The following is a 25,547-nucleotide window of genomic DNA, read 5'->3' on the forward strand; positions in this document are numbered from 1 at the left end:
CAGCCCCAGCCACTACCACATATCCTTCTGTAACCCTTACTTTCCGACAAACCTTTTTATACCCTCAGGGGAAAACCCACTGTTTCGTCACGACCTGAGGAGCGTTTATCTCAGCCCATTCTCCTGCATTCCTGGCCAAGACGTATAGGGTTTCAGAGTCATTTCCAGGCAGGCAGTGCTTACCTGTTGTGAACCCTTGACTAAGTTACAGCTGTAAAAACTCCTGACTAATTTGTCAGTCAGAGGACATCGGTATCAACTTTTATGTTTGCTGCTTTAAGTAATTTAAAATAAATAATTTGGGCCTTTAATATGAACATAGATTTCTGTCTTTCTCTTGTAGCTGAGTATTATTAGTCTTCCATCACAAGAAAGATCGAATTACTTCTAATGCTCTTGTCTGGTCGTGATCAACTATATTGTTGTCAATTTGCTGGATCACTTTGCCTTTTAAAGACCTAAAAACATCTAATCCAGAGGGAACCCTGCCAAGTCAGCACCAAGTACTTTCAATACTTTCATCATTATTTAATTTGTTTATTTCATGAGACAATATCTAAGGATAATATTAAACTATTACGTCTGATCATGTTTTTCTTGAAATTTGATGATGGGGGACTGTGTTGTTTTCTCTTTTCTGGGAACATACACTCAGGTCACATGATAAGAGAATATCATCATGGGGTAAAGAGCGCACTTCTCTTAACAAAGGAAGCATTTCATGTGGAAGAAGAACTTAATTTCTGCTGACATTAAGACTTGTGACTTCCTGTGCATTTTTATTCAGAATTTAAAAAAAACAATGGTATATGAGATAATACATCAGACAATCTTGTCTTTTTGTGTCTGGTATTTCGTCATAATACAATGGCTTACAAAAGTATTCACACCCTTGACTTTTCCCACATTTTGTCACATTATAACCACACATGTAAATGTATTTTATTGGGATATTATGTGACAGACCAACATAATGGGCCTGATAATTGTGATGTAGAAGAAAACCTTATTGACAATCACGGCTGCAGGTATTTTGGGGTCTGTCTCTACCAGCTTTGCACTTTTGCATTTAGTGACAGATTTTTTTTTTGCCCATTCTTCTTTGCAAAATAGCTCAAGCTCTGTCACACTGGATGGAGAACATCTGTGAACAGCAATTTTAATTCACTGTAAACATACTCATTAAACAGTGATAAAGACCTGGATGATTACACAACTATAATGTAAAAAAAAAATAAACTTAAACTAAATCTAATTTTCTCTGTTCTGTCCTACATTTTTTACAATTTGAGGCAATGTTGTTTACACACTTCATAAGCATGAATAGACTGGATTCCATTTTGAAAATAAAGATCTTTTTTTTTTTTTTTTGCATATCTTGATTCATGAGGCTGTTGAAATATAAATGAGTAGAGCTTCATCTCGACAGCAGACGGTTTCTCTAATATCAGTGGATTAAAAAGAATATCTGAATAATGGCATGGACCTAGTTCATTGCTGCGTCCTGCTTTTGTGCCCACTAGCTAAAAGAGACAGTTAAATGCAGCCATAATTAATATCACTATCGTTGTCACAACCAAAAGATTATCTAAGTCACTCATAGAGATGTTCCAATGTGAATATACAATCCAGTCACAGACACACATGAAGACAATGCAATAACTAGCAATGCGCTACTCATTATTTGTTTTTATTATAATTTGATCATCTGTAGAAAGCTGTTTTTTTGATTTGCTAGTATCTATTCAGATACAATACAGATCACATAGATCATAGCAATTAAACTAAATTGAACACACCTAATAAAGACCACTGGCCCCCATCAGACGCAAATATAGTATACTGTCTGACTACTCAGAAAGGTGAGCTGTTTCTTCAAGTGCCGTGTCCACCCTGGACATCACCTCTTCTCCTGGTTCCCATCTGGCAATACATCAAAAGGCAATTTCTAACGTCAAGCAGTAAAACCACCCCACAGCTCTTAAATCTATATTTATATTCCCTAATGGAAATGGAAATGCGAATCCCCAGGAATGAAGCACCACAACAATGTTGTGTGTTGTTACCAACACATGAAATTAAATCTGACTTAATATTATAATCAAACAAAAGGATTTACTTTTTGATTTTATGAACTTGAAATCCAATCATGGCCCCTTGTCTAATGAATAGTGTTGCATTCCTCGAGAGTGGTCTAGCTATCAAAACTTTTCTTGAGAACACATTTCCAAAGTCTTGGTCTCGACTCGTTCTCTGCCCCTTAAAATCTTGGTCTTGGTTTGTCTCGGTCTTGAGATGCTCTGGTCTTGGTCTTGACTCGTGTCTCGAACTCCTAAAGTCTTGGTCATGTCTTTGGATACTCTCAGGTTAGGTGGTCTTGACCACAACACCACTGAAGGGTTAAATGTGTTTTGTATTTATTCATTTTGCATTTCCAGCTTAAAGTGTTCTTGTTTTTGAAGTAAATCTTTTCTATTCTATGATCATTTTCATCCTTTCATTGTAACATTCATGGGCCTTTGTGTTTGCCAAAATATTCTTAACAGTGAGAAAAAAAAACAAATGTTAAAAAAGAGCCATCATTATTTGAAAAGCTTTTTCAACTTACCATCTCATAATTCTTGTGCCTGCCTTAGTGGCAAGGTGGGGAGATTACTATCCTAGGTGGTCGTTTAATCTTATTATTGTGTTTATGCTGAGAGGTATTTACACATTTGTGATCCAAATCTTTATTATTATTACGTCCACTAAGGACATAATACAACCACTGCCGTATATTTATCCGTCTGTATGTCTGTTTGCAAGATTATGTCAAAGCCACTGCATTGACTTTGTAGAAAAGATATTAGGCCACAGAAGATTCCATAAAATTTGAAATGGAATCCGAAAACTTTCTTTTTCTTTTCTGAGGTCAACCTTTGGTGGACGTCAGAAATCTCTAATTGCTCTTGTTGTTGTTGTTATAATTTATTTTTGAATCATTCAAATGTCAAAACTTTCACGTTTTTCCGGACACTGTTGCTATGCTGTATGCTTTTGATATCTTTAACCGTTTCTGAATAAATCGCAAAAAACTACAGAGAAATGTCCCATACAAAGCGGATGGGAGAGGCACCTCGTGGAGGAGATCAGAGATCAGCTTCTGTTCCCCAGATTTCCACTGGAATTTTCGAGTTATAACATAAAACCTCCTCATTTTGATTTTGATTTGTTTTACTCACGTGTAACTTTTCTTTTCTTTTCTTTTGTTTCGGTGGCGGAAATGTGCTTCCATACCTGCTCCTATCTGAGTCAGGAGAATGGAACGCGGTGGGAATAGTTCCCTGCTCTCTGGAGAGATGTGTCCGTAAGGGCAGAAAGAAAGTCAACGCCTACTTTTGGGAAGCGGAAGATGGAGACGTGTGTGTGTGTTCGCCCGGGGTCTTTTCCGTCTTTTGAGCTCCAGTGTTTTCGACGGCACATCTGCAGGCACCATGGCCGACCGTGAGGAGCTGCTTGGGGGCTGCGAGCACCCGGCTCTCTGCGGCAGACTGCTCGGATCGCTGCTCCCGGCCTGCAGCCGACATGTGTTGATTCTTGTTCCGAACATGGAGAGCTGCTGAAAACACAAAGGTAAGGCTGATGGTTTTCTTGTCGGGGCCAACGCTGAGGACGAGCGGCGCCTCGCGACGAGCTCATCCAAACTTTAGCGACAGATCGCAGGAAATCTTGGTGCAAAACGTGCGATGGGGTTTAAAGAAATGTGCGTCGCAGCGCGTCGTTTCTCCGCAGCGCTGCTCTCTGGTGTGTGTTTATGTGTGTCTATTAATGAGCGCAGTCGCGGATCTGTGCTGCTGCTGTTGTTGTGTAAAAAATGGCTTTTTTCCCCGCTGTGGCTGTCTCCAGGTGCCCCTCCCGTCACGGTGCGTCTCCGCTGCCATGGAGGTGGGCAGCCTCCCCGTGGAGCTGTGGCGGGTGATCCTGGCCTACCTGCCTCTGTCCGACCTGGGCCGCTGCTGCCAGGTGTGTCGCACCTGGAGGGAGCTTGTGCTCTCTCTGGACAACACCCGCTGGAGGCAGCTCTGCCTGGGCTGCCCCGAATACAGACACCCCAACTGGCCCAGCCAGCCCCACCTGGAGCCCCCCTCCTGGAGGGAGGCCCTGAAGCAGCACGCCCTCGCCACCCGGACCTGGACCCGAAATGGACCGGAGCTCCAGGCCTCAGCCTGCCTGCTCTTTTTCAGGAGACGTAAAGACCGCAGGGTCTGGCATGTGGGCCCCGGGTATGAGTTTGAGACCCTTCGAGGGGCGCTTGGCGTGGCGGGGCCATATGATCGCGTGGTTCTCCATCCAGGGGTGTATGAGGAGCAGGCTGAGGTGGTGTTGAAGGTGCCAGTGGAGCTGGTGGGGCTGGGGCGACTGGGCGAGGTGGCCCTGCTGGTGTGTGTGGAGCAGCAGTGTCCCACTGCCAGACTCTGTAATCTGGTCTTCATGCCACCCTGGTTCTCCACTGTTGTCTACAAGGTGAGATAACAGTTGGTCAGTGTATTGACATCCATTCACTCTCCGTCCTCACTTTATCCAAGTCGGTGGTGCGTTGGCTGGATTTCGTATCGGCCAGTGGTTCTCCGCTGGGGACCACCAGAGAGTTTGCGGGCCAGGGGGATGGCTTTTCTCAGAATGACTTTTTCAAAAAAAAAATTCGGAATAAATCAAAATATAGAAGGATGGAAAAACAGTTATTTTATTCTAAAATATTTTTATTGCTGATTTGTGTTTGCGAGTGATTTAAATGATAAAGACCAAAATTATTCTAAATTAGAAGCCTTCAGCCAGCACTAGAGGTTGTACTTTTCATTGCCTATATCCCTCAAAAGCCAATAACCTTTACGTCTTACAATGTGGAAAAGATTTCAAACTTTCAACCATAAATCACGAAATGCCGTTAGGCAAAACATGCACAAGAGTTGGGGGCAAAATATGGTTCAAGCTCTGTGAGGGGTGAGCTCATGCTTCCACACTTTGACAACCTTTTATCTAGGTTAACGTTGGGCTAGAGCAGGGGTGTCAAACTCAGATCCTCGTGGGCCGCAGCCCTGCACGTTTTCAATGTCTCCCTCCCCTGAATGTCCTGATGGTTCATCACCACATTCAGCACAAAGCCAGATAACGAGCTGCTCATTGCAATCAGCTGTGTTGAAGCTGGGAGACATGCAAAACGTGCAGGGCTGCGGCCCTCGAGGCCTGGAGTTCGACACGTGTGGGCTAGAGGCATGGTACACCATGGAGGAGTTTCCAGGGGTCTTACTGACAAACACACAAAAACAAACACACGGTGACTAGTTGACTTAGTGTGAATGTCCTTGGAAAGCGCAGCACCCGGCGTGAACCCACACAGACACTTACAGAAAGCCCCCAGCCCTGAAGCAAACTCATAGCTTTCCTCTGTGAAGCATGAGGGCTAAAAACTAATCAACCACACTGTGTCAGCGTGGCTGCTGAGTGAAATGACTTCTTAGAAATTTCAAAATGTGGTTTCACTTCAGATGTGTTTGTTTGATGTGTTTAAAACAAAGTCTGTTATTTGTTGCAGTTGGAACCCTTTTACCAGCCAAGACAAAGGAGACAAGTTTATTTGTTCCCCTCAGGCTGGAGGTCAAAGAACATCGGTGGCAGAACCATTAATAATTACGAATAGCTTCTATCTTAGGCCACTGGTCCGACAGGAATAACGAACTCTCTCAGTTGCACGTTATTGTTTTCTGTGTATTTTAGACTTTTTTTATGTTTCATATTTTATTGCTCTTGTGGCTCAATTTGGACGTATTTTTTTTGTCAGGATTACCATTGCAAATACGCATCACTACGTCTACTCCCAGCTCACTTTGGTGAATTATTGTGTCAACACCTTGTGGGATGTTTTCTGTTTGTTAGTTTCCAAAAAAAGACTTTGGTACGGTTTGATTATAGCACGAATGCAGGCAGCACAGACATCCAGACTCAAACGGGCACATTCTCACTACTATGAGATGAGAATGACTTCTGTGCAGTCCCAGCTCAGATTAAACACATCTAATCGGAGCAACTGGAGGATGGGACGAGTGTCGGAACCGCTTAGTCCTTGCAGCAATTTTTTTGTGCAAACCTAGAAATTCCTCTCATTTTGAACTCTCTGCTGGTAATAAAAATACCACAGCAATTCTTCTGTATCCACATATATCTTTGCAACAGCATGTCAAATTGAATACCCCCCCCCCCAATCTCTCTGACTCAATTCACCTGCTCTCTCTCTCTGCTCTCCTCCAGACATCATGGGGCCACGTGCAACTGGACAACTGCAACTTCGAGGGCGCTCAGCTGCAGATCCGGGGGCCAGGAACATGCCAGGCTCGGTTCTGCTCCTTCTCACAGGGCAGCTCGGCCCACTTGATGGGTGTAGTCCTCAGTTTGTTGGACAACTGTGACTTCTCAGGAAGTGACACGGCTTCCGTGACTGTGGAAGGCCCCCCAGTGTCGGAAAGGAACTGGGCCTGTAAACATCTGGCTGCTTTGACCAGGACGTTCCCATCGTGTGCCATGACCGGGTCGAGCAGCTCCCTCAAATTCCCTCAGGCAGCCTCTGCTGGTGGACCTCAACCTCCTGCTGCTCATGCTAAAAATGAGCCTGCGAACACAGAGGACTGGAGGAGAAGGACCGGGGTGGATACGGTGTGTCCAGGCACAGTGATAGAAGATGGCTGGAGTGACGGCGAACGCAGCGAGGGAGAGGAGGATAACCGAGACGGAGGAGACACCAACAACGCCAAAAATCAATTTATTCTGAATTACAAAATCCCGTGTGACCATCATGGTCTGTCACATTTGCTCAAACCCCAGCCAGATGGCTCTCTGCCACTCGCCTCATCCCCTGATCCCCCATCTGTGACCCCCGTACCCCTCACCCTTCAGCAGGAATTAGACAGGGACCCAGAGGCTCAAATGTTGGCAGCAGCCACTCTTGGCTGCATCCTCCGACGCTGCCTCTTCAGGGACGGAAAGGGCGGCATGCACTTGTCTAATTATGGACAGGCTCGGCTGGAGGAGAATGTGTTCCGCGGGCTGAATTACGCCGTTCGCTGCATCCAAAACTCCACAGTAAAAGTTCTTTTAACTTTGTTTGAGAAGAGTGAAATTCATCATGTCTAGAGTTTCTAATCTAAGATGTATTGTGTGAACTAAAAGCAGTAGCTCACATCATTAATAATTAATCAGCAGTTTCATGTTCACGCCGTCACCTGAGCTGCCTCTTTCTGTCTCCCTTTCTTCAGATAGTGATGCTGAGAAACGAGGTGTGTGAGTGCCGTGCGTCAGGTGTGTTTATGCGCCTTTCTGCTCAGGGCCTCATAGCAGAAAACAACATCCACTCGAACGGAGAGGCGGGACTGGACATACGAAAAGGGGCTAACCCCACCATTGTGGTAATCACGATTACTACTGTATCTTTTCATATTTCTTCTGTGGGGAAGAATGCCTCCACAATCGGACATAATAAGCCTGACACAAAGTCCAGTTATAACTTCAGGTTTCAGCTGCATCTTGTAACCAGTTGTCATGGATAACATCATTTCTTCTGGAGCACCAATTTCTATCACATGAGAAACTCACTCAATATGAGTGAAAGTTTGTTTTTTCTTCAGAATGAATACATAGATCACGTGAGCATTTATATAAACAAAATAGGAAAATTACTTCTCTTGCATTTTCTTTGAAATACACATTTTGTATACTGTACGCATACGCCCAAAGTCAAGTGGTTTCAATTGTGTCTTTGCTACAATTAGTTTTACTCTCTTATTTCACAGTGCAACAAAATACACAGTGGTTTGCGTTCTGGGGTTGTTGTGCTTGGCAATGGAAAAGGCTCAATTCGGAGCAACCAGATCTATAACAACAAGGAAGCCGGTGTGTATATCCTCTTCAGTGGAAATCCTGTGGTGAGGTAGGTCGAACACGTCCAACATGTAACTTGACCCGTGTAGCACCTTTTAGAAAGGTTTTCTATGTTAGAACTAAAGTCACTGGCTCACACATCAAATTGAAAAAGCAAGGCCTTTCTCCACATGTATTAGTAGAAATGAGAAATTACAAGATGACTCTTTATTCTAGGTCCAGTGCAGTGGGTTTTTTTTATAATTATTGAGTCGTATTTATTATTTAAGTATTAATGCTTGTGCATCTGACATGTTAACAGGTACTATGAAATATTATATATAACAAACTCTTCTTCGTCAGTGAAAATAAAACTATTTTAACCCAGTCTGGAGGCTAAAAGTGAAATGCTTTTGGGTTGTTTTAGTTATTTTGCATTTATTTGGTCTGTTTAGAATTTCAAGCGGCAGTCATACAAAAAGCCCATACCACCATTTGTGTCAGTTTCTTTGCAAGGTTCAAAATCTTCACTCGAAAAGGGAAATTGTGACATTTGAGTGGTTTGATAACTTCATGTCTACCAAGAGTGGCGCAGTGCAGAGAAATATTGCTGTTGCTGGGGATAACGGAGTATTTTGCATGTAATGTGAGGTGTTGCATAATGTTGTAAGATGTGTGGCTGTGGGTGGAGGCGCTAACATAAACAAAGCAACCTGGTACTCTGCAAGCATAATATCAAAACTTGTGAATTTCCTTAAGTTATTTTCTTATTGTCTGTCTGACCCCCATTGGGGGGGGGGGGGGAGTAGAATAAACTACAATCATCACTGTCTTCTTGTGTCTTAGTGGGAATCACATCTTTCAAGGCCAGGCAGCAGGGATCGCTATAAACGAGAACGGCAGAGGGATGATAACAGGTCAATTGTTTTCCATCAGTTCTCATTCATCGCAATGTTTTACTCTTGTACTTTGTTAACATGATTCATTCTGATTTTAGAGAACGTTATCAGAGAGAACCAGTGGGGCGGTGTGGACATTCGTAGAGGCGGTGACCCCATCTTGAGGAACAACTACATCTGTTATGGCTACTCGGATGGCGTGGTGGTTGGAGAGCGAGGACGAGGACTGATCGAGGGAAACCATGTCTACTGTATGGAATTAATCATATCGGAACACACAATAAATGCTTACACAAATGTCTTTCCAACAGCGATGTTACAGGTGTTTTCTCTGCTTTCTTCAGGTAACAAAGGCTGCGGTGTCTGGGTCATGTCCTCCAGCCTCCCACAGCTCCTGGGGAACTTCATCGTCCATAACGGCATGTACGGGCTGGCGGTGTTCTGCAGGAAGGACCCAGATAACATGGATGCCAATCAGGGGAACTGGCTGGGGCAGGAAGGGATTGGCGGTGATGGAGTCAGCGGAGAAGGAAGAGATGGGCAGGAAAACTTTAATGAAGAAGGGGATTTGTTTGCTTGGGAGAACGATCTGGAAAGTGAGGACGAGCGCCACTCTGCCCGTCGGTGCATCAGCATGGCCCTGGTAGAGAGCAACTGCATGAGCTACAACGGAGGTACTGAATCAATCTGCTGCGTGAAATACAAAGACGTCGCCCCCTCTCCATCACTGATGTTCTTGTCATCCATCTGTGTGTCTCTGCAGCAGTCGGCCTGTATGTCAAGAGCAGTGAGGCCCTGAATGTCATTGCCAACCTCATAAACAACAACCGTGGTCCCGGTGTGGCTGTACTGCAGAGCAGTCAGCTGACCCGGCTCGTGACAAACTGCATCCTCGAAAACGGTCGGGGTGGCGTTACCGTGGAGAAAGACTGCAGGGTGGAGCTGCGTGGTAACGGCATCTATGAAAACAGCGGCCATGGCGTCAGTTTCAGCAGCAGTGGACAGATTGTGGAGAACGATGTGGTTGGAAACCGTGGATGTGGGATCCAGATCTCTGGAAGTGCTGATATTAAGGTCAGATTGAGTGGAGAGGGTGTTTTCACACTTGTCACATTTGTTGTGGTTAAAACTAAGCCTGGTGGCATTGCTACGTTGGTGTGGTATATTTGTGGAAGTGTGAATGCTTCCATCCACACTCTGCTGCACACCCAAAAATCATGCAAATGAAATCTGGTGGCAGTTTGCTTGAAATGTGAACAGCACAACAGTGACCAAAGATCTTTGAACACACAGAACGTGACTACTGAGTTGATGAACGCCACAAAAGAAATCCGGCCATGGTTTTGTCCAATTAAAGATGGAGAAATGTGTTAATTTTCTCAGTGACGAGAACAAAAGCTAATTTATTTCTGGCCCGTATGAATTGTGTAACCTTTTGTGCACTAAACCACCCCTGCTTTAAATTTCTGGCCAGTAATTCTCTGCCACCACATAAAGAAAGTGCTGCTCATATGATGCATTTAGAAAAAGGTGTGAGGTCTCCCTGCAAGAAAATTCTCATCTCGTTTTTGTTTTTTTGTCTAGGTAATGCGCAATCGTGTCCAACCAGCCCAGGGCTGTGGCATCGCTCTGCTGGGGCCAGTGAAAGGTGTCGTCCATGACAATATCTTATATCAGGGCCACCCTGAAAACAAAAAATCACTGCTCCATATGGATCCTGCCAATGACAGCTGTGTGTTGCGCAACAACAGTATTCTGAGGCACAACAGGTAACTTGGCAACTGACACAATGTTCACTTATGTACGTTTTCCCCCTTGCTGTCCGCGCTGCAGTTGTAATTAACATTAGTGCAGTTCACAGAAACCTTCCACTCAAATCTACGTGAAGCGTATAGAGAAGATGGGTGAAAGTCTGAGAAAGGGATCTTTTTCTTTTGTTATTCTATAGCTGTACATCTATTCCTCCCTGGGTTTTGGAAAGTCCTCCTGCTCGCCCACAGGCCACCACTCCGGCTGGCCTCAACTCATCCCAGTACCCGTCCCGACTTGGCATCTCCATGACGACGAGGATCAGCGCAACTGTTGAAAGCGGCTGCCACAGCGGCAGCAAGTTCTGCTCCATCCTGTGAAACACTATCAATATACTCTAATAGGATTGCTGAAACCAAGAGGTCTACATCCGTGGAAGATCATGATGGAGATCTTTCATAAAAGGCCCATCTGGGTGGAGTTAAACTTTAGAAGAAGCAGAAGGTGGCACCACGAACACTGAAGTGGCCGTCCGCTTTCCAGTGACACACTTGTGAAATCTTAAATTGGACTTTTAGAATTTTATGGAACCCGAGTACGTCAATTGTCTTACTAAACTTTCACTATCCATTTCAGCACAAAAGCTTTACCTTCGACTTTTCATCTTGCACTGTTTGTTTGGTCAGTTAGCTTCTGAGATTTGCTGGTTAGGACGTGCACATTTATAAATCCTAACAGGAGTCCAAAGGCTTCAGACATGCCAGCTTCATACATGGTGCAAAGTAAAGCTGTGCCTTGTCTGATTTCTTCATTCAATCGATGATTGTAGCTAGGATAAAGGTGTGTATAGTGTGATGGTGGATATGCAAAAAAGTCAAACAAAGCCAAACTTAAACTCCTGCCTCTTGCACAGAGGTGCTGTTTCCAGGTGAGTTTCGTGTTTCTTGTCCAGAAGTTTTAAAATTCAGTGAAAAAGTGAAAATTACTGTCGTGTTGCAGTGATGCACTCGCTTGGAAACAGCCCGTCAGAAGGATGAAGATTTTTAGTGTGCAATATGTGATGTCTACAAATGTGCCTATACGTTTCAACTGTGTCCGCTAGATGTTCCGCCATCTAGAAGTTGTTTACAGCTCATTAGTATCTTGAAATATAAGCATTACCCAATGATATCATGTACAACATAATTTTAACCACTTTATTTGTCTACAAAAACAATAATAAACATGCCTCGTTTGCTGACTTTCTGTTAAGACTTCTTTTGCTCCTCAGTGCATCTTCTTGCGTTTCCGTCTTTCGCTGAACTGATCGTATTTGACTAGCGGTAGAACAAGAGCGGCCTGCTTGTGGTCGTCTCGCAGTGCGGCGTCCTCAGCTTTGTCCCGGGGAGTTTTCATTAGGGTCAGTCCCATGGACTTGGCAACTTCAGTCATCCTATAATAAAACACATGAAGCAGTTATATTGGCAGACAGCATCTGTCCTGCCTTAGAAACAGGCTCTTCCTTTTCACAACTGTCACATTACTTTCTGAAATATGGCAGAGGAGGTAAATGTACTGATGACAAAGACACCATTGACTTAAAAATTGATAAAGCTGCACATAAAGACTTTCTTCTTACTTGGCCTCGGTAATTCCCAGATCACGGTGCAGTAACGTGAGATCAGCAGTCATATGACCCATATGCAGCAGCAGCACCAAGCAGTAAGCTGCTAACTTGGCTCGCATTGACGATGACACGATGTTCTGGACCCTAAAGTGAAAACACGAGGTGCAAAGTGATATTTGTATACATTTGAAGAGCCAAAACAATCAGACCACACATACATTCATGACATGAACAAGCCATTTCTGTTGTGCTTCACAGTTGCTCAGCGGTGTATTGGTTGGTACTCCATCATTGTGAAAATATCCACACAGCTTTTCTCCCACAGTCTGAAAAAATTAATTTCTCTCTTATGTAACACATGGATGCGTGTGTGGTCGTCTGTCTGTGTGTTTGGCCTACGAGAGACGGTCAGCCTGTGGCACCATGCAAGGAGGAGAGAATATCCATGTGAACTACATGCCCTGGATTTGTTCGTCTTAAAGTGTTTAATGCAATGTTTAACAAACGCCCTGTGCATGGTGAGTATATTGTCACTTGCTGTGTGAAATATCTGAACAGGTCGCTTACTTTAGATTTTTTATAAACGTCTGCAGTTTTGTGAATGTTTGAATGGCTTCAAACATAAGTTTTAACACCGCCACTGACTGCGCCGTCAGTCCATCTTTCTAAAAGACGGAGTGTTTAACAGTCCCTTAAGATGCTGACATACAAATCGATGCATTGGCTCAAAAGTGGAAAAGGGCATGTTGAGCGAAAAAACCACAACATAGTCATCCCGTTAAGGTTCCTCTCTGTACTACTGTCAGTGTGAAGCCTACAATACAAGTAAGGGCCAGTCTATAAACACAGAGGAGACCCATTTTCCTACTTTAGGTAAAAAAAAAAAAAAAAACATGCGTTAGCTTATTAGACAAATTCTCGTTATTATAGCATTTTACTTTCTTGTGGGAGAAAACACTGAAGACTAACTAATATGACAATAAGACAAAAGCATAAGAAAAGTATTTTGAGAAACATCCTGATTCACACAGGTGTACCATTCTGTATGAGACTCATCACCACTTTGCTCATGTCGATCTGAAATGTGCCGAAGGAAGTATGTCAATTCAAATAAGTTAAAACGTATTTTTTGTTGCAACAAAATCCGATTGTCGACACGACGTCTGCACGTGAACCAACTTCAACAGATTCGGTTTCCTGAAAAGATGGACCACGGCAAATGTCTTCACAGCTTCATACCGGCCATTGTTGAAGGTCTCCACGGTGAAAGTTCTCATCAGCTTGTTCTGAATGATGCGGGGGCAGTCGTCCTCCTGTCCGACTGCAGACATAAAACACAAGCTGTTATCTGCCTGAATGAGGACGGCAAGTTTGTTACCCACAAATATGAGAACAGTATTCACATTTTCTGGTGACGCTCCTCTGCCTGGAGAGTTTGAGCAGCAGAGAAAGATAAAAGGCGCATCGAGCCGTTTTGTCTCTCAATTCATCCGCCGTTGGCATGTTATCCAAATGCCTCAAGACAGACAGGCACCTGCAGTAAACAGCAAAAAAAACAAAACAAAACAAAAAAAATTGCGTTGAAACATAATAATAAGATAATCTGTCTGAGAAAGAATGAGTCCTCTGTTATCTTACCCTCCTTCATTTCTCATATTCTGCAGCTCCTCTGGGGTGAGTGCTGCAATCTTCGAACCAGCCTGCTCCAAAGCACCGAACTCCACCGGACTCAGGACTGTCGATACGGATTCAAGGCGAAAATCTCAACAAACTCTGACGAAACTCAATGAAGAAAACTAAAAAAAAAAAAAAAAGCTACACTAAACAACCACACGCTGTTGTGGTGCAAGGAAAAAGATACGCTCATCAAATGGATAGACGTTCTCTCGGGTGTCGGCGTTCACGTTGCAGGGGGGAAGGTGAAGAGACAGGTCACCCTGGGACTCGATCTCAGCCACCTCATGCTGGAGAGCTGAAGAGAGACGGCAGACAAATAATTAAGGTAGGATTCTGCGGGTTTTTTCTCCTCTGTCATCTTCGGAAGGCTTGGCTTTCTGGGATATAACAGCAACATTTGACCGATTCAGCCCGACTTCCTCAAAGTTCCAAGTCACAAGAATAGTCTTAAATGTTGTGAAGCTGATCGTTCTGCCAGGGAGAATCAAGATATCGTGAGATCGAGTGTCCAAAAAGTGATTCTGTGCCCACAATGGAATGCTCGGGAGTTTCCTTGACTGCAAAGTCGTCAACAAACCGGGGGATGTTCCACGAAATTTAAATCCTTTGTCCCATGTGGATTCTGGTGGAGTAACTTCAAGGAAAACAACGGTTACAAAGAAATAATCTACCTCACACTAATGTCTTTATTTTTTGTGCATAGTTTACAAACTCTTAATCCTGAAATCAGGACAATTTTACATCCTTCTCTAACAGAAATCTATTAACCATAATCCCTTGTTTTCTCTGATGAACTATTGCAACAAGACAAAGACGTTTATTATGTCTGCCAAGGACATTATAAAATCATCGGCATATATTTTTTCAGTTTGCTGTTTGAACGATTACGTCAAAACTACTGCACAGATTTTGTAGAAATGTTCCCCACAGTTAGATGTAAGGCCATTGAAGATTCCATTACATTTTGGAGGTGTTCCGGATTCTGTATCCGGTTTTCATTTTAAAAGCTTTACGTCAAACCTACATGACAGATTTTCACCAAATTTTGGCGGACGCTAGAAAACTCTGATTACTCCTGTCAACAAAATGAATATTGTTGGGAGTATTCTGAGTTCTGTGGTGCAAACATGTGAGTGGTAAAAAGACGGTGCAACCTACCTTCCAGGCCCTTCTTGTCGATCACAGTGTTGGCAGCTGAAGTCACTGCATGATGCAACGTGTCACTGCCCACCTGATTCAGCCTGCGGGAGCTCAGCGCTCGCTTCTGTTTATTGGTGCCAAAGGCTTCGATCAATGAGTCAACCTAAAGAGATAAAAGAAATCTGTGAAATATCGATTTTCTTTTCTTGTTCACTCTTTTTTTTTTTAATTCCAAGAAAGAAAAACATGGTTATCATCATACCTTGTCTCTGTAGGACTGAGAAGCATCCGCAGATTTAACACTCTCAGTTGTCTCTCCTGGTGACAAAAGATCACACAATCACAAGACTTACCAACAAAGCACAAACTGATTTCTTACAAAATATGAGCTCTTGTTTTGAAAGAGTTTGTAGCTGACAGGCTTCATATAATTGGCTAATTCATTCAGTAAACTAATCATAAGTGATGCTTGGTGGAAGTGTGGTAAAAAATAAAAATAAAAAGCTTTTACCTCACATTGAGAATATGTCTGGTTTGAGTCCCACAGGGACATTCCTGCGTTAGATTTTCATTTTCTCAGAAAGCATGGAATGCAGAAAGCATGGGTTTTATCTTGAATTGGTGACTCTAAATTAGGTGGAAATCTGTGAATATGTCTTGTTTCTCTGTGTCTTTCCTGTGATCGACTGGTGACAGTCTCCAGGACATAAAAGGTAGCTTATGTCCTAGAGACTGATAATCAGCTATGATTGCCTCTGGCAACTGGATAAAAATGGAAGGAGAGTGTTGTTGTTGTTTTTTTCCTTCCGTTACCTGGTATTACAGGTTGCATGTTGAACAGCAGTGCACTGTGGACTTCCATTTGGTTGGTCTGTTTGTTCAACACCCCAACATAATATCTGAAGAGACACCAAACTGCACACTGACTCACTCATCTTCACAGGTATCACAGTGTCATGCTGCAATATGCTTTATTCACCTACTTGGAAAGGCTGTTACATTTCATTGATCCCGTTCCAAAAGTATGTCCAACATAAGACAGTCTGTCTGACTCAGCCACCTAAACACAGGAATAAAAAAAGTCATTAAAGCAGTGAGAGAATATTTGAATAAATAAATTAAAAATGAAAAAAGGCAGTGTGATCATCTTCACCAGGATTCGTCTGCTCTTTTTTCTTGGGTTCTTCTCGTCCATATTCTTGTACAGTGTGAAATCCAGTTTGTCTTCGTTTTTGACGTTTCCATTTGAGAAGCGAACTATGTGATTTTGGAGGGTTTAAGGTAAGAAACAAACCGATTACGATTACAACAACCACAACAATTGACTCTACTCTAAAACCCAAATAGATTCATCGTTTTAAGCCTTGCGATAAAGCACGTGAGAGAAGCAGTCATAAGTCAACAACAAACGCCATGCTCGCGTGTGCGGACGAGACACGTGCACTGCAAAACACAACCAAACATTAACCATCAAGGATATAATAACCTGTCCGCTTTACAAACACAAAGAACTTTAAGTATTTACCTATGACAGCTTTATCAGACTCCCTCTCCTCTTCACAGCACACTAACGAGCAGGAGGCGGCCATGACTGCAGGACGCTGGAGACAAGAGCGTTCACTCCCGTGGACTTCCGTCTTGACGAGCGCCTACCAGTGGTGTCGTCGGTAACTCTGTAACTTTGAAACATGTGCCGTAAACGGCCAAATCTTCGTCATGTGTTGAGTTAGTTCGGTCATTATACTTTAATAATAGGTTTCCGGCTGAATACAAGGCTTTTGCTATTTCACAAGGTGACTGTATCAAGCTTGAGAACGTTTCTTCTTTGATTTCTCAGATCTTTTTTAATATAACAGTGACCTCTGGTGTTGAACATGTAAACTGCAGGGTCATACTTTCATAACTAATATAGTCTAACGTCTGCTATTTCAGATTACAGAACCTGAAAACAAAATTAATCCGATAAAAAATTGTAATTCAACCACTTTTTTTTTTTTTTTTTACAATGGTTTGTGTAAACCCACTAGATACCTCCTAACATGCACCTTACTGTCCATCCATGCTGCTGTCTATGTATTCATTTGTTTTTACTTTTTATATTCGGTTGTGACTTTCGATACCCACTATGACTGTTACGCTGCTAATGTCAGAGATTCCCAACATAATGCCATTGCATTCCGTGCACATTGTATTTCATGTAAATTGGCAATAACGGCATCTGAACCACTCACAAAATTAGACATAAATGAACATTTTAGGTTGTTTCATTTTATTTATACACAGAAAGTAATTTTCAGAAACACTTGGCTAAAAAGGATTTTTAAAAAAAAAGGCACAACTAAAATGGCTATAATGGGGGAAAATAGCTAAAATCACAAGAAATGGGGGAACTACTCAAACCAATTTTTAAAAAAAAGACTAAAATGACTAGGTTTTCTAAAAGAAAACTGCTTTAATGGTTAAAAAAGCTATAATACTTAAATTGTCCTAAAAAATTTAAAAGGAAGGTTCAAACCTTTAAAATCAGATGCAAAAACAACATGAAATGTGATGAAACGTTTCCCGTCCTAAATTGTATTTGAAACTGCACAGATGCAACATAAGACAGTTTATGTTCATATATCAAAACTTTAATAAACTTTGAGAGCTGTGTTCAACCTCATTTTAGAGGCCGTGTTTTGCGGCCGCAGTTCAATTTGATTTTGGTGGAAAGTCTTTTTTGCTCATGAAGGTTGCAGATGTGCTCAAATAATATTTCATTATAAAAAGCCGAGTTTCCTCCAGATGCCACTAGAGGGAGCTCGCGTACCATTGATTGTGTGTCTAACCACAGGCGGGGGGGGGGGGGGCGGGGGGGTGGTGATCAAAATTGGGTCGCTGGTTCGAAACCCGTTTTGGTCAGTATTGATCTTGGCCTCGGTCTTTGGTCAAACCTCTTTTCTATGCTTGCTTTCTGAAAGGCATAAGTCTCCTTGTGATATCATGAATTGTTTTGGATGAAATGGTTTGCTGAATGGCTAAAAAAAAACTTTTGGTGAGTTATGGCTGCACATTTGTTGGTTATTCAGTCCGTGACGTTTTTTTTTAAATTTTTCTTTTTTTTGTAAATGTATTGTTGTTTGTTCACAGTGTAATTGTGTTTCAGTTCGTGACAGTACAGCACAGTCACCGTGAGGTGGAAGAAAGAAACCGGAGATGAACTCCTCTTTCATCGGACAGGTTCAGGTCGTCTTCTCCCCTGAGCGGAGCGCACAGCGCCACCCTGTGAGTCTGAGAGGAAACCCCGTCTGAGAGGAGGAATAAAACTCCGGAAATAACGATACCCCGCTTGTCGTATATCCGATAATAATACATGATGATGTATAGTTGTGTTTTGTTTGAGTAACCGCGGTTGTATGTGGCTGTTATCGAGCGGCGAGTCCGCCTGAACGAGCCCACCTTTGTGAAGCGGCGGCCGCCGTGACACCGCACATCAACGGGCATCTCCGTGCCCCACACCGGGGGCTGCTTCAAGCGGAAAAAGTATCCGGAGGACGGACCGCAGCGGGACAGCGGGCATGTCGGCTCCGCAGAGCGACGTCTGAAGGGACATTCTGTTAGGGAAAGCAGTGTTTTGGACGGGCCCATCCACCCCCGGAGGGACCGTATGCCTCCGCGGCACTAGCTAACAGACCGTCTGCTGCTGGTCCGCAGCCAGCTAACTTTAGCTCGCTCACTTCCAACCGGAGCCCCGCTGCATCCTGCAATCCCGGCGTTCTACAAGCTGTAAAGGTAATATCTCATGAAAACAACTCTCTTATCTCACTGCAACAGTCAATGTGTTGTTGTTTTTTGTTTTTTTGAAATTATCCTTCATTAGAATTGCAGACGAGTTAAGTGTTGACCCATGGTCAGTAGCTAGCGTCTCTCAGCTGCTGGTAGAAAAATGTTCACTTCCTATTTCAAACATCACATTTGTGGATCTATACTGCAAAACTATTTGGCATGGATGAAGAAACAAGGCACCACAGGCGTGCAGGTATTTAAAAAAAAAAAAAAAAAAAGCTATTTGAAGGATGTGTTCGTTGTGCAAGTTTAGCATCCGTCTGATATCAAGGGTTGCTTCTTTACTTTTCTCTTCATGCGATTGTTTGTGTTCAGGTTTGGTCACATTTTATTTGTTTCCTCTCTTGTATGTAGTCGATTTGTGCCACTCAGTTTTGGGATGCAGCAATGTGCACTTTCTTCATGAGGCATGGGGAGGAAAAGATGCAAGCTTTCAAATCTAGACTGATTTTTGAATAAACTAACAAAATGTAAACTAAACCAATAGTCGATGTAACTACTTTACTATTAATGTTAATTTAGATCCACTCAGATTATTCTCTGATGAAATGGATGCATTTTGTCACATCTGCAACAAAGTTTAGCAGATGACTGTATAATTACACTGAACATCTTTTCAGAAGAATCATGCTTTTGTTTTTCCTGACTAAACAAGAACATTTAACCTATGGAGGATATGTTTAAAAGAAACAAAAAGGTCTGATGTATCCAAATACATGTGAGTCAGTTGACAAACGTGGTTCGGTTGTTTTATCCTCTAGAAGTTGGTGAAGTATTGTCTGCTTGAGATGTCTTGCTTAGTTTGTTCATGTTCTTTTACTTTTGTACATCATGAATAAATCCACTAAACGTTTTGAAGGCAGACTGTCCCTGAAGGTCAATAGAGGGTATACAAAAGCTTGTAATAACACTTAACTGCATTGACACAGCCTTCTTAACACGTTAAAAACGTTTTCCTGTGTATACTCTCATATGTTCATATGTTCTGCCATTATTTTACGTCTACATTATCACATCGTGAACATTTTTTCCCGAAAGAATGTTCTTGTTTTGGTTTCATTGTCCTCAGTTGATCACACTGAAGTTGTCCTTTTCTGCTTTGTGTCTTTTGTCAGTAGGACCATGGATTTCCCTGGCCATTTTGAACAGATTTTCCAACAGCTCAACTATCAGCGGATCCACGGTCAGCTGTGTGATTGTGTCATCGTGGTGGGGAGCCGACACTTTAAGGCCCACCGGTCAGTGCTGGCAGCCTGCAGTACTCACTTCAGAGCTCTGTTTACAGTGGCAGAGGGTGATGCAAGCATGAACATGATCCAGCTGGACAGTGAGGTTAGTGTCTGACCAGGAACTGTGTCAGTGAGCCATAATTTCTAATGTTTGTACTAGTTCTGACAGAAAACTCATATAAAACATATGTGCCACAGGTGGTGACAGCTGAAGCCTTCGCTGCTCTGGTGGACATGATGTACACATCGACTCTGATGCTCGGCGAGAGTAACGTCATGGATATCCTCCTCGCGGCTTCGCATCTGCACCTCAACAATGTGGTCAAGGCCTGCAAACACTATCTGACCACGCGTACGTTGCCTATGTCCCCCTCATCGGACAGACCCAGCCATCTCCATCCTCCACAGGAGCAGCAGAGGCACAGGCAGCCGCAGCAGCAGCAAATGCCAGATTTAGCACTGAACCCAGCTTTAGCGGCCAGTGCCAATCTCGCAGCAAACACTGCGACATCAAAACTTCAACGCTCCTTCCTGCTGCAGCAGCTGGGGCTCAGTTTGGTTAGCTCTGCTTTAGGTGGGATGGAAGAGGACGGGGTGGGAAACGTCAGCGGTCGAGCGGTGGAGCAGAGAGCCTCCTTCCCAATCCGACGCTTCCACAAGAGAAAGCCTTCTCTTGCCCTGGGACTCTCGGAGGATAGACCACGACAGCGGCAGCGGCCTTCCGGTCCCAACATGGGCTTGTTAGGAGATGGAGGCGTGAATGCCGAGCGAGAGGAGGGCGCACTCCTCTCCCCAGACTCCCACAAGATGGGGGACGAGTCCAAATTAGGCACAGCGCTGACGGCGTTAGTAGGCGTGTCCCAAGATGACCCTCAGCTGCCCAGCCAATCAGACGGTGGGCATTGTGAGGGGGAGAGCTTGGGGAGGATGGCAGGTGGGGTGAGTAAGGAAGAGGACATGGATGAGCAACATGATCAAGACAACAGAGTCGGGGTGAAGATAAAATCGGGGACAGAGGAAGAGGAGGCTGAAGAAGATGAACAGAAGGTAAAGTTGTTGATGATGATAATATAAGAATTTCTGAGGATATAAAATACTTAAGTTAATTCAGCTAATGCAACATTTAGCCCCACAAATAAAGAGCTGCGTTATCTCCTCCTGGTACATCCATATCTTAGAGAGAGTTTGCGGTGATTGTTCTAAAATTTAAAGCTGGATGCAACATGTAAACATTTTATAATGTGCTATTTATAGATGTGTTGTAGACTTCTGTTCATGGTGCTCCAGGGTTTAATTGGTTGGAATACCTTTCAGCTTCATTAGTTTTTTTTCTTGTTTTTTCATTCATCAGGTGGTGGTTAAACGGGAGCCATTAAGTTCGCCGGAGCCGGCCGATGAAATCAGTGATGTAACGTCACAGGCTGAAGGCAGCGACCCAGCTGAGCCTGGCTGCCAGGAGGAGGAGGAGAAGGTGGAGCTGAGCCCAGAGAGCAGTGACCGCAGCTTCACCTCTGAACCCCAGCCCAGCTCAGACCCAATGCTCCAGCCGAGGGAGCAGCTCCTCCTCAAGAACAACATGGGAGGAGGAGGAGCAGGAGGAGGGGCCACGGGAGTCGGAGGAAGCTACGGCTGCAACAACAGACTGAACAGCAAACCTGGTTTCAGCATTTCAAGCTTTCTTGCCCAGAAGGATTATGAAAATGCTGCGTCAGGCTTGGTGGCTGGAGAGGACGACCTTCCAAACACAACAACCGGAGACTCTGTAGCACATCACTTCCTGATGAGACAGGAAGCTGTGGGCCCTTCTGGCTCTGCATCTTCCGCTCTTTTGCAGACGGGTCCACTTGGTAGCGAGAGTAGAAACCGGTTTGGTGATAATCTCCAGACTGATTCTCTGTTTCTTCACCCGCTGCATGATGGATCAGGGAACCCCAGAGGAGGCGGCGGGAGTGCAGGTGGAGGACGTGGAGGGGTAGATCCCTTTGGTTTGGACTTTCCGCGTTCTAGTTTGGGGCTTCACTCAATGGGGCGAAACTCAAGAGGACCGGGAGGACCGACTGCCGCAGCCCTGGCTTATCCTGGTTACAGACGTATTGCTCCAAAAATGACTTCGCACATTGGTGGAGAGGAAGGGGTGGGCGGCGTCCTCCAGGACGCTGCTTCTTCCTCATCAAATCTAGCGAGTCCCTTGCTCCTTAATGAGAGCGGAGGTTATGAGATGAACGGTGGGAGGCCCACCTCCCTCCCCCCTCAGCTCACCCGAGCTTCAGCAGACGTTCTGTCCAAGTGCAAGAAGGCTCTCTCCGAGCACAATGTCCTGGTGGTCGAGGGGGCACGAAAATATGCCTGCAAGATCTGCTGCAAAACCTTCCTCACCCTCACTGACTGCAAGAAACACATCCGCGTCCACACAGGGGAGAAACCGTACGCATGCCTGAAGTGTGGAAAACGCTTCAGCCAGTCTTCACACCTCTACAAGCATTCCAAGACGACCTGTCTGCGCTGGCAGAACAGTAACATGTCCAACGCCCTGCTCTAGGAACATAAAGACCCGAGTGAGGAATTTACTCAAACACAGTGGGAGCCAGAGAGGGACTGAAGTTAAATGTTTCTCTGATGGTACAGCCAGATCATTTCACCTCCTCTGTTGCAAACTAACCAGTCCTGATCACAGACCAAAGAGATGTATGACTATGTAATGATCTATCCAGGACAGAAATACACGATGAAATCCTTAAAAGCTATTATCATTCAAAGCTGTTAGAAACTTAAGTTTTAATACCAATACTGTTTAAAAAAATAAATAAAAATGGCTCAATTACAGCTGCACATTCATTCATATCACATTCAAGTGTGATACGTTAGTTATTGTTCACTTCCCCGTGTAAATATCATTTAAAAAAAAAAAAAAGATGAAGAATTTCAATTACAACTCGTGAACATTGGTGTGAAGAACCAGAGCTTAAAAGCTTTAATACAGCAAGACTGTTGGATAAATCGTGTTGAAGAAAACAATCATAAAAGTGACTTGGGTATTTGCGGGTTCAGCCCCTCAGTGTGCTTACATTTGTTTTTAGTGCTCAAAATTAATTTCAATCATTAAGACAGATCCCTGAGCAGCTTCAGCACTAAGAAATTATATCAAGGGAATTTTCTAAAGGTTGTGAATTGCACATCTGTAAAACATGTAGCAGCATCTTATATCAGACTGTTGATCGATAGTAACTGAGTACATTGCCTGTGCCTTGTTCAGAGCAGGGATCAGACAGCCTGCGTGTCGCTATCAACAACTGATGGGCTCATGCTCATAACACTAACTGATACTGGACACAAAACTATAGGGAGTCCATTAGGCCTTGGTAACGGTGAAATCTGTAGCTCTGTTAAGGTTTAGATGGTGACAAAAAATCTGAGTGAAGTACATTTGAGAAACTTTGCCTCTTGTTACCGGAAAGGGGGGTGAAAAAACAACGTTGTCCCGGCAGTATCAGCTGATTATGTTGGTTCATGCATAGAGCCAAGACATGTGATGCCTGTGTCACATGAGGCGTCTGTGCTAAAACACTTAATATTGTACAAGTAGGCATTAATGTCATATGTACAACAGTAAATTTCTCAGTTTAGAATGTGTATAATTTGTCATATCCCATTTTTTTTGTTTTTTTTAAATATGAACCTGAGCAAGTCGTTTTACCCTTTGATGCTCATTCACTCTGATAACAGCAAAGATGCTTTCATTAAGGGAATAAAAGTATCAGAATGAGGGGAATGTTATCAGTTTAGTTTAGAATTTATTATTCTAATGCCAGACACATACTGTGAAAACATACTCATGACAAGATAAATGGTCAATACTTTTCAGTTATGGGCTTCTCAACACAAAGAGGTTTGTCTGTGGGTGACTAGTTTACCAACCAACCACTCAATATGGTGGACATGACAGCTGGTCGGTTTTGTACTCGAAAGTAAACTAGGAGGAACAAGAGCTCAACTTTAGAAATGTACATATTGCACATTTATGGACACTTTCATATTTTCTCTCTTTAAGAAGAGGGGGGGAAACAAAACAAAAAAAATTACGAAGAGCTAAACATTGCCAGTAAGTTTGCCACTATACTCATACAAGTACTTTCTCCACATCTGTTTCTACACATAATGTTGTCTGTTACTAAAGCACTCTGTTTATATGACTAATACGTTTACTGAATTGTTGAAAATGTGTTGCTAATACCCAAGTCAGCAAACTTTTTTTTTTGCTGGGGGGGTGCAGGGGGGTCTGTTGTGCTATCATTGTGTTGATGGAAGCCCCAAACTTTTTTTTTTTTTTTCTTTTCCTCACCAGTTCATGCTGAATTTCCACACAGAAAAAAAAATATAAGGAAATATTCCACATGGGGAGTAATAGATAAAATATTTGTACAGGGCCTTTTGTCAATTTTACTCTTGTTGATTTCAGGATTTAACCAGATTGTTACCGTGTTTTACTATCTCCATGTTACTTAGTACACTCTGTTGTTTCCTGTAACGTTTAGATCAGTTTCTCTTGAGATTCTGTGTAAGATTTAAACGCAACAGAGTCGTGCCGTGAAGGAATCTAATGTTGTAGAGTGTAAAAAAAAACTAAAAGAAGTCTGATAATGCAGATCTGTATGTCAACCCGTCTGCCTCGCTATGGGATGTTAAAAACATCCGCTTTGGTTTGTTTTCAGTTCATGGAGTTGCAGTGTTGTCACGTTCTGTTTTTCGTGAGCAGGAAAAGAAGACCGTTTCTTTCTGTCTGTTTCGATACTTGATGTGTTGTGATAGAGATGCTGTCAGTGAGTCATGGTCATTGCTTTCATTACTAGTTGGCACCTTAATGTACTGTACCGTCCACACACTGTTACCCTTCATCAGGTTCCTGTTATTTGACACGTTGATTGATAATCTTGACATTTTTCTGTAAAGAGAGATGGCCTTATGGGGTGTCCTGCCTAAACATCAGCTCAACAACTTTTGGTTAATGACATTCGTCCTTAAAGCTATGCCATGGAGTTTAAACTGAGTTTAAACAATGAAGGCTCGGTCTCTAATCTGACTCCCATTTCTCTGTTTCTCATTCAACGTCCAGTGTTTTCTCTTTTTCAGAAAGAGATTGCTGTGATGTCTTTTTGAGAAGTACAGAGCTTCCATTTCTCACGACGCAGAAGAAATCCATAAAGGTGCTCTCTTGTGAATCTGTTGCAACCGTCAAAAGTGATTCTTTAAAAGAGTGCACTGACTGGACTTCCCCTTGTATTGATATGATAGATTTTTTTTAAATGTCTTTTTAAAAGGCTTAAATTAAATAAAGTCACTGCCTTACGCCTTGTAGCTTGAAAAGCTGTGCTTTTGTTGATATGCCAAAACTGAAGGATTTCTGATTATTCTCTGTTTAACTCTTGTAGCGTAACCTTGAGAAGGCTAAATGTGTCTTTGCTGTTGAACAACATGACGATTGTATGGTAGGTTCAGTTGTTGTATAGACTGAAATAATAAAAAAGAAAACGGTGAAAT

At 43.2% G+C, this 25,547-nt stretch overlaps 3 protein-coding genes across 3 annotated transcripts; 2 read left to right on the forward strand and 1 right to left on the reverse strand.

Moving 5' to 3' along the window:
• Positions 1–1,377: 1,377 nt before the first annotated feature.
• Positions 1,378–11,780, forward strand: fbxo10 (F-box protein 10). Its single transcript, XM_080462896.1, has 11 exons — positions 1,378–3,612; positions 3,886–4,503; positions 6,286–7,113; positions 7,287–7,436; positions 7,821–7,957; positions 8,734–8,804; positions 8,885–9,037; positions 9,131–9,460; positions 9,550–9,860; positions 10,371–10,555; positions 10,735–11,780. The coding sequence occupies exons 2-11, from the start codon at positions 3,919–3,921 to the stop codon at positions 10,913–10,915; spliced, it is 2,931 nt and encodes a 976-aa protein (XP_080319022.1). The 5' UTR covers positions 1,378–3,612; positions 3,886–3,918; the 3' UTR covers positions 10,916–11,780.
• Positions 11,718–18,636, reverse strand: polr1e (RNA polymerase I subunit E). The gene is made up of 13 exons (XM_080462898.1): positions 18,397–18,636; positions 16,484–16,637; positions 16,112–16,215; positions 15,942–16,018; positions 15,772–15,857; positions 15,221–15,276; positions 14,977–15,121; positions 14,003–14,113; positions 13,780–13,876; positions 13,545–13,675; positions 13,381–13,462; positions 12,154–12,285; positions 11,718–11,967 (listed from the first exon to the last, which is right to left on the reverse strand). The coding sequence occupies exons 2-13, from the start codon at positions 16,545–16,547 to the stop codon at positions 11,802–11,804; spliced, it is 1,251 nt and encodes a 416-aa protein (XP_080319024.1). The 5' UTR covers positions 16,548–16,637; positions 18,397–18,636; the 3' UTR covers positions 11,718–11,801.
• zbtb5 (zinc finger and BTB domain containing 5) lies at positions 18,208–25,545 on the forward strand. The gene is made up of 4 exons (XM_080462897.1): positions 18,208–18,729; positions 19,899–20,115; positions 20,211–21,059; positions 21,364–25,545. The coding sequence occupies exons 2-4, from the start codon at positions 19,906–19,908 to the stop codon at positions 22,549–22,551; spliced, it is 2,247 nt and encodes a 748-aa protein (XP_080319023.1). The 5' UTR covers positions 18,208–18,729; positions 19,899–19,905; the 3' UTR covers positions 22,552–25,545.
• Positions 25,546–25,547: the final 2 nt, after the last annotated feature.

The sequence above is a fragment of the Lipophrys pholis genome (genome assembly GCF_963383615.2).
Source record: "Lipophrys pholis genome assembly, chromosome: 5".
NCBI lineage: Eukaryota > Metazoa > Chordata > Actinopteri > Blenniiformes > Blenniidae > Lipophrys > Lipophrys pholis.